The sequence below is a fragment of the Lissotriton helveticus genome, chromosome 6 (genome assembly GCF_964261635.1).
Source record: "Lissotriton helveticus chromosome 6, aLisHel1.1, whole genome shotgun sequence".
In the NCBI taxonomy this organism is placed as follows: domain Eukaryota; kingdom Metazoa; phylum Chordata; class Amphibia; order Caudata; family Salamandridae; genus Lissotriton; species Lissotriton helveticus.
The window spans coordinates 719,848,147-719,865,483 of record NC_136067.1 but is presented as its reverse complement, the minus strand read 5'-3'; the positions used below and the strand labels follow the sequence as shown (position 1 = coordinate 719,865,483).

The 17,337-nt window shown below is 42.4% G+C and overlaps 1 protein-coding gene across 1 annotated transcript in view; it reads right to left on the bottom strand.

Annotated features, from left to right (window-relative positions):
- FAXC (failed axon connections homolog, metaxin like GST domain containing) overlaps nt 1-17,337 on the bottom strand; it is a 341,056-nt gene that overhangs the window by 249,229 nt on the left and 74,490 nt on the right. The window contains exon 2 of the mRNA XM_078648216.1: nt 11,325-11,460. Within this exon, the coding sequence (XP_078504342.1) occupies nt 11,325-11,460 (136 nt within the window). The remainder of the gene's footprint in view (nt 1-11,324; nt 11,461-17,337) is intronic.

Genomic DNA, 17,337 nt, shown 5'->3' with positions numbered 1-17,337 from the left:
TGCTTTTTGAAAAGATAGCCTTGTTAGTGCTAGAAGGAAGCAATCCTTTTTCTTTTGGTTTCCCATTGACATGCGAGAGGCTGCAGCATAGAATGCATGGAGAATGAAGAAGGATGCACTAAGTGTGTGTCATATTATACATTAAGATGTGTAAATCTCTCTTCTCCTGGCCATGTCTGTTCCCTTGCTGACCCGAAATAGAGAAGTAGGAAAATTGTGAGAAAGAGAAGGCTGGGGCCATAAAGGGTATACCTAATAAGAAGGGAGGCCAACTACAATTAAATATCTCTTCTATTGCGAGACCTGAGTAACCTACAGATAACTTGTTATTTTCTTCCATTTCCAAACCGTCACTGGGATACGCACACTGAATGTGAACCCCAGAATATTGATAAGACACAATATTGAGGACAAAATATTGTAAAAAATATATCTACAGGTAAGTAAGTCTAGATTTTCCATACGTAACTCCACATATATGAACTTACGAGGTACAGATCTCAACATGATACGTAGATGTGGCGTTAGGAAGTGCAAGTCTATACTTCCCTATATCTTCTTACCTTTTGATATTTAGCCCCTTGTTATTCTGACCTCAATATTCTCGTTCAAGGAAATTTGGGGGCGATATCAATAGTAAAATCTCTCACTTGAGATTCTCCAGTGGAGAAGCATTTCTGTTCCGAATAGTGAGTTACCTAGAATCAAAACCTTTGCAAAGAACTGAAAGACTATGGTCACAGATACTCTAAAAAGAGCCAAGTTTGTATACGCTATTGGGTACCAAAAACCCTAGGCATAGAGATGTGGACCAAATTAAAAACTATCTTAAAAAACAAGTCGCAGTTCAGAAGCTGTGGGAGCATGTCATGAGATACAATATAGCATAACTGACCACTGTAATGGTCAATAATATTACTTGTTGGCCATCATCTGAATAGTGTGCCTGAGTTGCATGCAATGAACATAGAGTGAATGGGACAATAGCTCACTTAAATGACACTTGCAATGGTCAGCAGTGCTATTTCCATATGAATGTACCAGCACTGCAAGCCTCACCCTCTGCGGGCAGGATGCCTCACTGAGATAAACACTCACTGTTATCCTTACCAGTTTGGTCAAATGAGTACCATTTAACTGAATAACACTCATGCCTTGTATTTAATGGGATAAGAGGTAACTGAAGAGCACTACATCATAAAAACTATTATTATCTATTTACAGTGGATCACTGACATAATATCGAGGGACAGAATATCTACTAGCAAAAATATCGATAACAAAATATCGACAGACAGAATATCGAGTTTGTTTCTACAAACAGGTAAGTACAAAAATATCGAGTACAAAATATCGTTTTCAAAAATGTAGTTTATAAAAATATCAACTTTATTAAAAACAGTGTTAAATTAAATTAATAGTAAAAATTAATTACTAAAATATACTTAAAAATACTTAAATTAACTTACAATAATTAAATAATTAATGAAAGTTATAAAAAACATGTTTACAATCATATTTGTTAAAACATATATATATAGTAACATAATATAATTGAATAATATCCAATATTATTACCGTACGATAGCAGAAGTGTTAAAATTACTATTCCCACTCCAAAGAGTGCAACAGTAGGGAAAGCGTTGGATAGCGTAGGGGTAAAAATTACTATTCCCACTCCAGTCAGTGCAACAGTAGGGAAAGCGTTGGATAGCGTAGGGGTTAAAATTACTATTCCCACTCCAGTGGGTGCAACAGTAGGGAAAGCGTTGGATAGTGTAGGGGTTAAAATTACTATTCCCATTCCAGTGGGTGCAACAGTAGGGAAAGCGTTGGATAGCGTAGGGGTTAAAATTACTATTCCCACTCCAGTTGGTGCAACAGTAGGGAAAGCGTTGGATAGCGTAGGGGTAAAAATTACTAATCCCACTCCAAAGAGTGCAACAGAAGGGAAAGCATTGGATAGCGTAGGTGTAAAAATTACTATTCCCACTCCAGTGAGTGCAACAGTAGGGAAAGTGTTGGATAGCGTAGGGGTTAAAATTACTATTCCCACTCCAGTGAGTGCAACAGTAGGGAAAACATTGGATAGCGTAGGGGTTAAAATTACTATTCCCACTCCAAAGGGTGCAACAGTAGGGAAAGTGTTGGATAGCATAGGGGTAAAAATTACTATTCCCACTCCAGTGGGTGCAACAGTAGGGAAAGCGTTGGATAGGGTAGGGGTAAAAATTACTATTCCCACTCCAAAGAGTGCAACAGTAGGGAAAGCGTTGGATAGCGTAGGGGTAAAAATTACTATTCCCACTCCAGTGAGTGCAACAGTAGGGAAAGCGTTGGATAGCGTAGGGGTAAAAATTACTATTCCCACTCCAGTGGGTGCAACAGTAGAGAAAGCGTTGGGTAGCATAGGGTAAAAATTACTATTCCAACTCCAAAGAGTGCAACAGTAGGGAAAGCGTTGGATAGCGTAGGGGTAAAAATTACTATTCCCACTCCAGTGAGTGCAACAGTAGGGAAAGTGTTGGATAGCGTAGGGGTTAAAATTACTATTCCCACTCCAGTGAGTGCAGCAGTAGGGAAAACCTTGGATAGCGTAGGGGTTAAAATTACTATTCCCACTCCAGTGAGTGCAACAGTAGGGAAAGTGTTGGATAGCGTAGGGGTTAAAATTACTATTCCCACTCCAGTGAGTGCAACAGTAGGGAAAGCGTTGGATAGCATAGGGGTAAAAATTACTATTCCCACTCCAATGAGTGCAACAGTAGGGAAAGCGTTGGATAGCATAGTGGTAAAAATTACTATTCCCACTCCAGAGAGTGCAATAGTAGGGAAATTAAATACTTCATATATTATTTCAATAAATATAAATTAATATCCATAAAAAATGTATTAAAAGTAAGTACAAATTTAATATAATATAATATTTACACTATGAAAATTACAAATTAAAATAAATTATTACAATTATTTACCTATTAATACAAATTAATTACAAATTAACAATTAATAATTTAACATTTACAAATTAATTAACAATTAATTCAAATTAAATACAATTAAATACATTGATTTATTTAATTAATTATAAATAAATTACTTCCCACCATATTCCCCTATAAACCCACAACCCACTACAGAAAAAAAATGTGTAAAATTAACATAATTAGCAATTAATCAAATAAATAAAATTAATTGGCAATTCAAATTTGATTAATTACCCATAAAAATTAATTAACAATTAATTCTAAAACAATACCAATAAATATTTTAACATATTTAATTAATTATAAATAAATTACTTCCCACCCAATTCCCCTATAAACCCACAACCCGCTACAGATAATAAATTAGTAAAATTAACATAATTAGCAATTAATCAATTAAATACAATTAATTGCCAATTAAAATTTAATTAATTACCAAATATAAAATAATTAACAATTGTTAAAAATGAATACCAATAAATAAATTTACATATTTAATTAATTATATTTAAATTACTTCCCATCCTATTCCCCTATACACCCACAACCCGCGATAGAAAATAAATTAGTAAAATTAACATAATTAACAATTAATCAATTAATTACAATTATTTGCCTATTAAAAATTTAATTAATTACCAAATAAATTAGTAAAATATAACATAATTAACAATTAATCAATTAATTAAAATTAATTGTCAATTAAAATTTAATTAATTACCAGATATAAATTAATAACAATTAATTAAAAAATGAATACCAATAAATAAATTGACATATTTAATTAATTATAATTAAATTACTTCCCACCCTATTCCCCTATAAACCCACAACCCGCTACAGAATTAAATTACGCAAAAATTAAAAAAACTAATTTCATCAATTAAAATAAATTATAACATAAATACACACTTTTCACACATATAATAACATAAAAAAACACTATAAAAAATTCGATATTATTAAAAATTCGATAATTTTAATAACCTATATTATATACTTCCATATTTTAACTGTCTATTTTTTTAACATTCGATATTACATTACTTACCTTAAAAACGATATTTTTGATGTCTATATTCTGTCTAGTCGATATTTTGTCCATTCTATATTTAAAACTCGATATTATGTCCATTCGATATTTTGTAGTCGATATTTTGACTATTTACCATTTACAGTGTGTCCTCAACTTTGTTTTCTCTGCATCTTGTTAGGACTGGCATGAGCCAAGACATTTGAATTTTAATAAAATGAAATGTATTTTATCCTTTCTTGCTTTAGGAGGCTTTGAGCCAGTTTGCTTCATCCATTGGTCTGCCAGTATGGCATCCACATTTTGTTCCCCTTGACGCAGCATAAATCATTGGGCACAGGATAAGCCAACTTCAGCTATTCGCTTACCTCTATTTGAGCGACTGCATTCTGCTCTTGCGCAATGTGCAATTACAGGTAAAAAGTAGTCGGCATGTACAGTTTTACAAAAATTATTTGCAAACACTGACAAAGCCAAAAGATGGCATCCAGCGCCAGGCCTTTTGGCTTTGCCAGTGCTTGCTTCTCAGTTCCACCAGAGACTGGGAAACATATTTTATCCTCAGGCCCCTTATGCCTCCGTTTAGGGCTGCAGGCTTCCTTCCTTCGGCTAAAATGAGTGCACCTTTATGTTAGTGAAGACTACAGGTCTGTACATGGGGATATACCTTTTATTTTAAAAAAAATTAAGTACACCTTCCAAGAGTGGCTGGTGTGAGAGATTACAACCTCTCCCTACCTTGAGCTTCTTTTATAAAAAAAAGAATGTGGCATTGGTATCACAATATGATCAAAGATAAAGCAATCGAGTGCGGGAGACACAGTAACATGTTTGTTAAGCCACGGGCCCATTGTGAGATGGAATTTATCCCAAGCGTAAGCCCCTCTCGGGCAACATCCTGAGGAAGTCACTGAAGGACTTAAAAGGTGAGCTTGGAAGGGATACATTTGATGTGTATGCCCATATGCAAGGTGCACACGTTTATATGTGTTTTAACTGGAGAGAACATGGAAAGTATGAAGATGGTGCTGGTGTACAGGGGCAAAATGCAAGACCCCTCAGCCCCTATGGGGCAGGGAGGACTTTAGTGGGCCCTCAGCTCTTCAAGGGGGCCCCATTCAGGTCAAGGTCAATGAAATCTGTGAGATATAGGAAACTCGGAGGCCCCTCATCACATTCTGTAGAGGGGCCCTGTCAGTTTGTATTACGCCACTGCTGGTAGGAGTTAATCTCATTCAGGTCAAATGTGTGACAAGTCAATGAGTGATTTAACTAGTCAGATTGAAAGTACTATTATCAAGTTGACTGAAAGTTGATTGATTGGCAGGTGTTATCATCATGTGGACACACTGATAGGGTTTATAGATACAATAAGAATACAAGACAGTGATGGATGGAATACTTTAATTAATCTCAGTCACTGGTAATCACTCAGGTCGCATCTCAATCCATAGTTATTTTGCACACCATGCCACCTGTTTGGACACAGCAATATGCAAATCAGTCTCGACCTTGCTCCAATAGGAACAGTCCAGCCCAAACTGCCAAGCCAGGTTTTCCCTGAACCGGAACACAAGCATCCAGGACAGGTTTCACCCTAGTTATGGGCTCATCAGCTGGTTACAGCTTGGTTGATAGATAGGCATTGGCCAGCACCACATTAGCGCCGTGTTTTAGGTTCTCTAATTTGATTAGTGTGCATTAGTGATATTAGATGCCACTGGCTTCCAGACAAGCAATGTTGAAGGATTGGTGGCACTGATTGACTGGTGTATAAGGTGACTGGCCTTTAGCCAATCCGATGCCAAATGCTGGGTGGCAGAAATGTAGTGAAAGTGTGTGTTCACTTGTCAGTCTGTGGTGAACAACTACCTCTGGAAGAACTCCAATGAACATGTCCCTGCAGAGAGGTGCTCCAGAAGAAGGGTCTTTCTGGGAGTGGGTTCTGCTTTGAAGGAGAAAAGCTCACCCTGCAAGAAAGAAGTGACTAAGTGGGAGAAGCACAGGGATAAAGATTCAAAATGCAGCCGCGGCCCGTGCAGGTAAGAGCGGTGGGTGTTGGGGCTGGGTGGGAGGTATTTCGACAGACGACAACGAGGGAAAATTAAATAAAGAATTCATTTTCCCCTGTGCTCATCTGTCGAAATCCACAACCTCCACCCGGCCCCACCGCCCTACCGCTCTTACCAGCACAGGCCGCAGCTGTCAATATGGTGACCCTGGATGGTCTGAGTTGTCCCAGCTCAAGCCCCCAGCTATCTTGACAGTGGTATGGTGCTCCGCAGCCAATGAAAGAACATTAACAAGGGCTCACATTGTAATTCATTACATTTGATCTCCACTTGCGTTAAAGCTTTTGTCCTGCGAGCCTTGTGTTTTTTCTGGACTATGTTTTTGAAGTGATTAGAGTTCAACATGATGAGACAGAGAATCCCATTAGGGGATCCTCCCCATTGACTAAAGGATTTTAATAAATAACGCTGCAAGATTAGTTCATATCATTAGGGATAGCCCTTTTCCAGTTCTTACTTTACCTTTAACAACGTAATGCCCTGTGGGAGTCATAGCCTTGGTTTCTTTCCAGTGACCCAATTGAAGATAAGCCTCTGAAAGCAATGATTTGCAAAATGAAAGCTCAGCACTGAAATTCAGTGTCCCTGCTGACGCAAAATTCATCTCCTACCCCTATCAAACAGAGGGGCATATTACCAACAACTAGCGATAATTATCGCTGTGTTGGCTTAGCGGGAATATTACTATCGCCGCCCTTCACCTGTTTTTATCACTGAGATACCTTGCTATTAGCAAGGTTTATCTCAGGAGCGATAAAAAACAGGTGAAATGCGTGAATATCGCTGACAATACAGCGATATTCAGGCATTACCGTGACAATGCTCTTAGCCATGTTATCCACCTCTCATTGGATAACATGGCTAAGAACTGGTCACGGCAGGCATTAGCTTTTGGAGATATTCGCGCTTAGCACGAATATTTCCAAAACTACGCCTGTGTTGATCATAGGCGATAGCGATTGCGCTGACATTTTGGCATTCCCACTTTGCATGTCATTAGCGATAATTATCGCTGGCATGCAAAGTGGGCCCCAAAATGCCCGCTATCGCCTACAAGCTGTCACTAACTGGTGTTAGCGACAGCTTGGTAATAGGGTGATAAAATTATCGCCGCTTCAGCGGGAAAAAGTCCCGCTAAAGCGGCGATTATGGCCCTTGGTAATATGCCCCAGGGTTTCTTTACTTTATCACTCTGGATGGCTAATTCTCATTGCAGGCCACATGCCCAAGTCAGCATTAGATGGGAACAGCCTTCTTGACCCATCGGTTCTTTCGATTGCACTGAGCAGATGGAAAACATCAATGTACAAATGGGTGAATTATCTCCCTTAGTGTGAGAATACACGGGAACTGAATCTAGCTCTTCGGTCAGTCGGACAGCAGGAAACACCATTGCACAGCTGGAGACCACCTCCTTCTAAAGATCTGTGAACAAGTGTCTACACCAACGCACACCATGGTCGAGATATAAAGGGGAAGAGGATGTGGGCTAATGGCCAGAGCTGCAGAGTTTGGCGTTGGGGAACCAAGCTCGAGCCTCAGCGTCACCTCAACATCCCGTGATTCTGGGCAAATCATTTAATCTCCCCGTGCCTGCCAAAAAAACAAATGTATCCTTGTGTAACGTAACTGGTGCTCATGTAAAGCGCTCCAATACCTTTGAGTCAAGTTTGCGCTATATAAAATTGCAAAAAAAAATACAGTTTTAGTTTTGATGCTCCGTATGCAGGAGCGGCCCGTGCGGGTAAGAGTGGTGAAGCCAGGTTGGAAAGGGGGGGTGGATTTGACAGACGACCACGAGGGCAAATTAAATAAATTATTATTTTTCCCTCATCGTCGTCTGGTGAAATCCCCACCCCACCCGGCTCCACTGCCTCACCTATCTTACTGGCATGGGCCGCCGCTGCCCATATGTTGGCTTTAAGAGGACTTCATTAAAGCATGCAGAGTTCCTTAGGATCAGAGTGTAAAACGTTTTTAATTGGTAATGTCTGCCTAGTGATTCAAATATGTACAGACCACCTAAAATAGCCAGCAGTGGCACAGAATAAGAGTTAACATCCCAAACATAGGTGAGAGGGATAGCGCTGAGAAGCAAGGAGGCAATGGAATTCATTTTACGACACATCCTTGCTCTACACAAAAGAGAAGAGACCTTTGTCTCGAGGACAACTGGGAGGGCATCTTGGGTTTACCTCGAAGACCGACTTTGATTTCTGAGAGTCAGAATTCATGAATGCATTTCCTGAAGTTGTAGCACATTTAAAATATAATGCTAATAATTAAAAAAAAAATGGTATCACTTCCTAATTCAAGTTTTCCTGCACGTATACAGAATATAATGGTTCAGGAATTTTGCAAGGCTTCGCGTAAGAATTCTCCATTCAGTCTAATAAATTATAAAGCACAGCACCATCCAAATACTTAAATACAGAGTACGTTCATCAAGATAAAAATAGCAACAGAATTAAATCCCGATTCTTTGCATCTTTCAGTTTAACACCGCTTTTAGATTTCATGCAATGTGTAAATTCACCACTCCCCCTGGTTTAGTCACTTGACTTCTTACAGGCGTACACACACAGTTATGCCCTTCCATAGCCCTCCTTGCCCTCTACATTCGAGGGGGGCAGAGAGACCTTTCCCCGACACCCTAGTATGTTCACGCTAGCATGACAGTTGTACCCCTGAGACAGACTAGTTTGTTTTAGTTTAAGTTGTACAAGTTACACATGTTCGCCTCTACAATTTCACTAGACGGCATTGTAGTAATGAAGCATATACACCAGTGGCGGCTGGTAACATTAATTAATGGTGATGCACTCAACATAAATGCTACCGGCCATCGGGCACTCCAACCCGATGTTTCTCTTCCAGCGTCAATCCTGGGGGTGACAAGGAGCAGAAAGGGAAGGGAAGGACTTCGCTCCTTGTGCAACGCAAAGCCAACCAATCCTGGATTGGTTGGAGCAGGCCAACCCAGCTCTCATTTTGAGGATCGGGACCTATGCCTGCAATCCCTCCGCTGTTTTACAGCGCTGGGATTGTTGGCTTTGAAGTGTCCATGTCAGATTCATGCGTATTGAGCACCTAGAACATCATCCTGCAATCTGCAGGAATCTGCCCCAGCATATTCCTGCCAGTGAAAGACTGCTGGCCCAGCTGATCTTTGATTCCAGCGGTGCTCGCGGTCTCGTGGCAGTCCGACTGCCGCAGTCATAATACTGCAGGCAGTCTATCAGTGTGGCGAGCGTTGGACGCCACCACGGGTACAACGGTCCTATAAACTGCCATACTCATAATAAGGGCCTTAGCCTTTCTCCACAATTAAGTGGGAACGAAGCTCAGATGATGATACCCCTCTGGACTACGTGGCAGATAACATGACTTGCCTTGTCTCGAGCCATTTGTCTATTCTTCATGCCCTTACATAAGCACCCCCAAAACCTTCTGTAATAACTAGAAATTGACAACACATTACAAATACCATAAAATAACAAACAACAGTGTGTAAGAGTACTCAAAGAGAAATCCAACGGACAGTGTAGGGTACATCTAGGGCCGGAGATTGAGGGGCCTATTATGATTGCGGTTTTTCCGCATCCTCCGGGCCGGCGGAAGCCACCGCCGGCCCAGAGGATGCGGAAAAACCGCAGCGGACCCACCAAAGACCCACCGCCACATTAGGATGGCTGGTGGGTCCTGGTTTCCGTTCGCAGCTTTTCTGCCGCGGTTGGCTTACAACCGCGGCGGAAAAGCTCTAATATGGTGGCGGTGCTTGAAAAGATGCTTTTCCGCGGCGGATTTTCCGCCGTGGAAAAGCATGTCGAACTTCACTGCGGGGGCCCGTTGCGGGGCCCCTAGGTGAAGGGGGGTAGGGGGTGCACATGGGGGGTACCTATGGTACCCCCTTGCATTTGTATGCAGAGATCGGCAGGCACCACGCGGTGCCTGCCGCTTTCTGCATACAAATGCAATGTATGCATTTTTAACATTGCGGCGGGTGCAGCTTGAAGCTGCACCCGCCGCAATGTTAAGGATAGAGGATGTGACCGCCACCCCGGCGGTCACATCCTAATCTTCACGGGGGGAACGCCGCTGCCCATGCGTACGTTCCCCCCTACTCTATGGTGGCGGACGGACTCAGGTCCGTCCGCCATCATAATCGGCCCCTTAATGATAACTATTAAGTCATGCTCAGCATGAAAATTATGCAAAATAATAGTTCTTAGCATGCTCACTTTATTAAATCAAGTATGTCACATCAACTAAATTGCAGCTTAGCTGCTAATGGACAAGCCTGCTCCTGGGGTCCAGAGGATTTATTACTTACAGCCCTCTTTAATGGTCCTACACCCAGGACCAATATATGGAAGAGTATACCGGTAACATCAACACTCATAACATCAGTATACCAATTTCAAACAATTTTTAATACATATCAAAGCAGGTTGCGGCAGTGGTGATTAGTGGACTTACCGCTGCTGCCACTTTTCCTACCACATGACATGAAACATAAAACATTTTTGCAAATCAAATGTCATCATCAAAGTGTTCATATGAAGCAAAAGGTTTTGCGAAGACTAAAGGACTAAAGGATCAATGAAAGAGCAACTTGTGTCACGAGTGCCCAGACAGCTAAGACTACCAAACCAATCCACATCTTTCGGGACACCATGGCCTAGATTTACATAAAAGCCATGGAACGCAGCGAAGCAACCAAAACTGCTGTGCTGCATTGCTTGACAGGGAGGGAGACGGAGAGCGCCATCGCTACAGAGATATGGTTCTCTCCTCCCCTATCCTTTGTGCAGGTGCTGATTTCAGCAACTGTGCGCCAGGCACACACCTAGCGGCATAGTGCTAGGGTGCATGCCTGAGTCTACCATAGGAGTACCCTTCTTGTACAAAATACTACACTTAGAAACACTTTAAAACTTTTCCTACTGTGCATGTGTGCTACCCCCATGTTTCAGACCTGGGATTGTATTAACAACCCCAGTCCATTCTGAGAGTTGTAGTCCTGATTCGCCCCAATTGAGCTAAAGTTATATTTTACTGTGGTTTGTAGCAGGAAAATTGGAATGGAATATAGTGAGTTCAAAGGCATGGACTGCTCTGTCAACTTACAACTCTACTGTGTGAAATAGACAAACGTATATGTACTTGGCAATCCATCCTCATGAAACAAACTTTTCTTAGCACAGGTAAGGATTTAAGTAATAACATTACCTGGTAAGGCAAATCAGCCATTCTTAAATATGTTTCAATTTTCAGGCAGAATGGCGATAAACTTGGAACACCCGTATTTGGCCTTGAAAACTGGTGGAGTATAATTGCGTCCTTCGAATCCAGAGCTTGTTCCTTCCTGGAAAAAAAACGATAAAGAATCAGAGTCGTCTTAAAGGTTCTTGGTGCCCTAGGCAAGACATATTTGCGGGGCCCCTACAACCGCACCGATTTTAAATTGTATTACCCATTTCATGCTATTTCAAGCCTGCATGATGCCAAACAATACTAAATTATATGTTAAACTTTAACAGTATTCATCAAAAACAGATTAGATATATTTTGATAGTGACCCCCAAATCCTTAAGATGATGTTGGTTAGAGAGTCACTGTCGGGGGTAGAGATAGGCAGATGTTTAGGTGGAGAAAGAGAATAGACAGAGATCAGATAGATAGAAAGTTCCCTTTCCAGGGGACCCTTTGGAAGGTGGGGGTCATGGGCAATTGCCCACGTTACCCAAACCTTAAAATGTCTCTGTAGAATGTGTTGTAGTAAAACCATGATTCAGAAAAGGGGGTGGTGATGAACAGAGTGTCTGAATTAAGCAGACCACTGTCCACCCTAAGCGTGGAAGGGTATACTCAGATGTGAGTCCCTTGCTCATTGCACCATCAGGATTCAAGCAAGCCGGGCCGAAGACGCCTGAAATGGCAGAAACCGGTCCCCGGAAGCTTGTTTCCTTCCCAGTGTAAGAATTGGCTTTTGTAGTCTGGTCTGCCCTGTTCCCATGATGCACTGGGCCAGGGACAGACTAATTTGCATACAGCCAGGTTCTGAAACTGGGATGGTGCAATGAGCTAAAAAACGGTGTTGGATCTAGCCCTGATCTCTTGACTGGGTGAGAGTACTCTGCTTAATTCAGAGACTCTGTCCATCACCACCCCTTGTTGTAAATAATTTTGTCCACCCTAAGCGTGGAAGGGTATACTCAGATGTGAGTCCCTTGCTCATTGCACCATCAGGATTCAAGCAAGCCGGGCCGAAGACGCCTGAAATGGCAGAAACCGGTCCCCGGAAGCTTGTTTCCTTCCCAGTGTAAGAATTGGCTTTTGTAGTCTGGTCTGCCCTGTTCCCATGATGCACTGGGCCAGGGACAGACTAATTTGCATACAGCCAGGTTCTGAAACTGGGATGGTGCAATGAGCTAAAAAACGGTGTTGGATCTAGCCCTGATCTCTTGACTGGGTGAGAGTACTCTGCTTAATTCAGAGACTCTTGTCCATCACCACCCCTTGTTGTAAGTAGTAAAACCATAGCATGGTCTTTTTGTGAGGAACAATTGTGCTACAGAGTGCAGTGGCAGCAGTGTCCTGAAATGAATGTGTTTAGTCATAAACAGTGTCTGGGCTCAGCAGTTATTACAGAGACAGCAAACCTCAAAAAATGCAGAATGTTATGGATGGGAAATTTCCCAAGGCGCTGAGTGCAAGCAATTGAAGGCAGGTTTATTGAGGCTTAAAGTTGCAATAGTGGCATACAAAAACACGGGTGTGACATTACTTTGTTCGGAATTGAAAAATGCGCAGTTAATGCACATCCGGGTCTCTTGCAGGTGAATGACTCATCCGGGTCTGTCAACTGCAAACCTTTTGTTCCTAAAATGTTATAAACCAAGAATAGAAAACAGCTCTGTCATGGATTTGTGTAGATATAAGTGCAGCATTTATTCTTCCATTGTCTCCTCTTTTAGAGCTTGTTAAAATGAGAGTTACTCCTTTCCAAAAGCCTAAAGATAAAGTAACAAGAAGGGTGGGAACAGAAAAGACACTGTCACCAGACCCAACATGGAGTCCCCTCCTTGTCTTCATCAGCGTCTCTCTATACCATGCTTATGCTGCAAGTAGGTACTTGTTTACAGTCTGTGTGTATGGATGCAACCAGTGCATAACACAAATTCCTCCCGGAAGAAAACAGAAAATGACAGAGCACGGCCTTCTGGCTTTATTGATGCTTGTTTTACTTGTCCGTGAGTAGTATTAATATCTCTCCACACTCCTAGCCTTCTCACATTTGTAATCTTTTGTATCAGACAATGGTGTTATTTTTTTCCTCGGACCGAAGTTAACCTGCTTCAAATAAAAAAAATCCACGTCGTATTTACTTATTCCCATTGTAATCACCAACAGCAGCCGCTAGGGTCAATAAGCTGCTCTTCATATCCGGGTTAACGACGGCCCAACCTCTGGCAGACTGCACACAGGCCTCTTGCCTCACCCCGCCCACCCTCCATGACTGTTTTCAATCCAAGGATAGACTTGTTGTGGCGCGAACCCTACCCTGCTCGCGCTCTGCGTCTTTCAAAGCTCGTCTTTCAATTTTGGTACAAGAACAAGAGAAATGAAAAGATTCAGACCCCTCTTCTCTTTTAAGGTCTTTTCTGCTATTATGACCTTGTCCCTTAAGAAGCGGTCATGCCAGGGCCCTTTCTGGCCCTATCAGAGAGAGTCTGGACAGGGGGAACGTCAACGTGACTACTGAGCCATTCACATGTGAAACGTCATGTCTTCGGGGAATTTCTGAGCCTGAGGTGGTCATGACCTTGACAGTGAGCCACGGGGAATGTGATCCAAAACACAACATATTGTATATGGATGGCTTCGCTGCCCAAGATGGTTTTATTGTATGTTGAGATGACAAGATATATGGAAATGGCTGCTCATAGGACACACTATGGCAAGTGTCTGACAAATTCTGTGACCAGAAATGCAGGTTCATTCACAGAGGCCAATTAGAGGTCACATGGATATCTACTGCTACCTATGCGTTGCATTATTGTACCCCTGACACTGTCCTTGCGAGACCTGGTCTCACTGAACATAAAGGCAGCATTAGGAACATAAGGTAGCAAGTATTGGCAAAGCCAACACGTTAGCCTTTTGCCGGTCAATGCAGACTTATTGCCAATGTTTTTTAATGCTGCTGTTTAGTATCAACAAAAATGCTTTTTACAGATGCTGTGCAGCATTAGGGAAAAAAGTGTACAGATGTGTATGTGCACAAAGTGAAGTGCAACTGCAGGGTCCTCCAAAATATCTTGAAAAAAGCTTTTTTATTCATGTGAAGGTCAGTGCCAGCTCTCCTTGCTGCCAGCCTCCCTCTGCAGGACCACTGGACAGCTCCCACCAGCCAGCAGACTCTGACTCAACTCCTTGTTTCCCTACACTCCAGGCCCAGGTTCCAGTGCCCCACCGGTGCCACCTTTCCTGCCTCGCCTTTGCCCCCCTGTGCTGTTTTTCCCGTCTCCCCAGCACCCCTCTTGACCAATTAATGTGAGCCGCAGTACGGTCACGTTGATGGTGCGCCAAAAGCAAACCCGTCTGCACCCGTCTGTGCCTGGACAGCGCCCAGCGCCAGGAACCCTAGCCCCCAAGGGCTTCCTTAGGTACAGCACCGCAGATCTCCATTCCCTGGACCCCGGACGCAACAACAACTGCAGCCTCACATATTCCCCCTCCACTGCTGGACCGTTCACCTGCCTCTGCTACTGTTTCACCTCCCTCCTAGGACCGACCACCCTCACAGAAACCCACGTCATGCTGGCCGCTACCACCCTGGAACCACTCAGATGCTTCCTGATCAACTAAAATAACAATGAAGGGAGGTAGAGTAAAAAGATAGGATTCCTACTCCACAGGCACTGATAAATAAACAAGGAGAATCCTACTTCCAGTGTGCACCACAAGGATGGGGAACACTCAGTGTTGTGTAAAATACCCCTCACACACCAACAGGCCCCTTGGTGTCATGCTTCATCATCGGGGTCTTCGCACCCCGCTAAGGGGATGCGGCACGCTACGACCTGCGACTACGCGGGAGCGTTAACAATTAATGACTATGTGTGGTGTGTGTTGAGTGCACGTGAGGGGATTAATGTGAGTGAAGGGTGTAGTGAAAAATTTAAAAAGTACCTGGCTAGTGGGTGTCGTGAAAAAACTTTATTCCATACCCCTAGCTGGTGCTATTAAAAAGGTGTGCAAAAACGAGGTTCAATGTCTTAATTAGGGGCATAACCTCTGGTGTGCGTCGACATGTTTCGGAACTGGTGTTCCTTCTTCAGGACGGGGCACAACTTCCCAACCCTACTCACGTATTTCTATTTAAAAAGTGTTATTCTACTTATCAAAAAGTGATAATAATCTCACGAAGGCTAACAATGTGCCTACAGCGGTATGTTCGGTTCATGCAATTGCATGCCCTGAAAAAAAGAAAAATTTACTTTTAGTTTGGTTCTCAAATAGGACTGGCTCAGACAGGTGCAGTCACCTGGAGCCCCAAACAGTCAAATTGACCTGTAAAAAAGAGGGACATACATAACACACAACATATAAGACACACTAGAAGGTTTTTAGTATATATTTTTTCTTTTGGACATACTCATAGTCACTGTTGTGAATTGCGTCATGAGCATATCCAGAAACATCAGGGTAGGTAGGTGGATCCACAATCTGTGAGGGTAAAGAAGTGGTTTCAGTACTGTTACTCCTATTACTCACTGTTGGACTCCACACTAGATCTGGATATCTGAGAGTTGTGTTCGTGTTTCAATTGTATACTCACGAAATCCGCCTAAATTAGCCTCCTTCTACCACCCTGTGCTGCTCCGCCGTGAATGCGATAGCGAGCAACATTGCGGTATATATTGGGTATTTAGGAGGTGTCTCATTCGTTAATTAGCGGAAATAGGAAGATGGCCTTAAAAGGCACATCCGTGTACCCGCCTATCATGTTCCTTTACACACTCTCAGTGTGTCATGTATCCTTGTATCATTGGATGATTGCCGGGTTTCTTTGCAGACCAAATATGGAGTGTCCGCTTCCCTACCTATTGCGAGCCCGGACATCAGTACTTGTCGACCAAGGTCCTACTACGCATGCCTCGTTGTTGAACTGGTTTTAAACCAGACGCGCATGCGCCTTTAGCTGTTGTTGTGCCCTTGATTTGCTAATTACCAGCGCATGCGCGGATGCGTCCCACTGATCGTGCGGTGTATCGGAAACACTGTTGCTTTCCACCAACTAGGAATATTGTTTTTACCTCCATTCCGGGTCATTCCATCGGGCCATCATTTTGCAAAAGGCATGCGCATGCGTATCTCGTGTTTAGTGCGCCTTGGTTTACTAGTTACCAGCGCATGCGCAGATGTGTGAATCGCACTGATCTTGTGCGATGCATCTGGATAAATGTTGCTTTACTCGAACTTTGAGTGTTATTTATTACTTATTTACTTCAGATCCGGGGCATCATTTAATCTGTTTGTCATTACAGAAAAATTGAAAAAAAGGGGACATGTACCCAAAAAAATTATATATATATTAGTACTGTCCTGGTCCATTTGTGTGCGTGTTTTTATTCCTTTTCCATGACTATTTATACCATTCTAAGGGTAAAAGACATATCAGAATCATATTGGTTTTATAGGTTCTTATTTACCCAACCCAAAAGAATGGTACAATGAAATAATGAAATGTTTTCAATTATGGTCCAGTGATTTGGCTCCACGGAATGTCATCATTAAGACCTGCGACATGGGTTCCCAAGCGAAATACCCACCGTTGTTCTTTCTGGAACAGGCCTGTGTCAGATGTTAGACTTTCAATAACCGTCCAACGCAAATCATTGATACAATGCTGAAATTCCCAAAAATGTGACGCCATCTTGGTGGTCGTTTTTTTACAACGTATGTTGCTTTTATGTTCACCAATCCTCACTTTGACAGGCCGGGTGGTCATGCCTATATATTCCAAACCGCATGGGCACGTTATCATGTAAACCACGTTCTTCGTGTTACAATTAGAGAACTGGCGTTGTTCCCATGATGTGCCATTACTAAAGGTTAGGGTTTTGCTTTTTTGGGTTTGATGACAGCAACTGCAATTGCCACAGGGGAAATGTCCTTGAACCCCAGTCACATTCTGTCTTCCTGTGGGGTTTTGTCGTGGCCTGGTATGTACCAG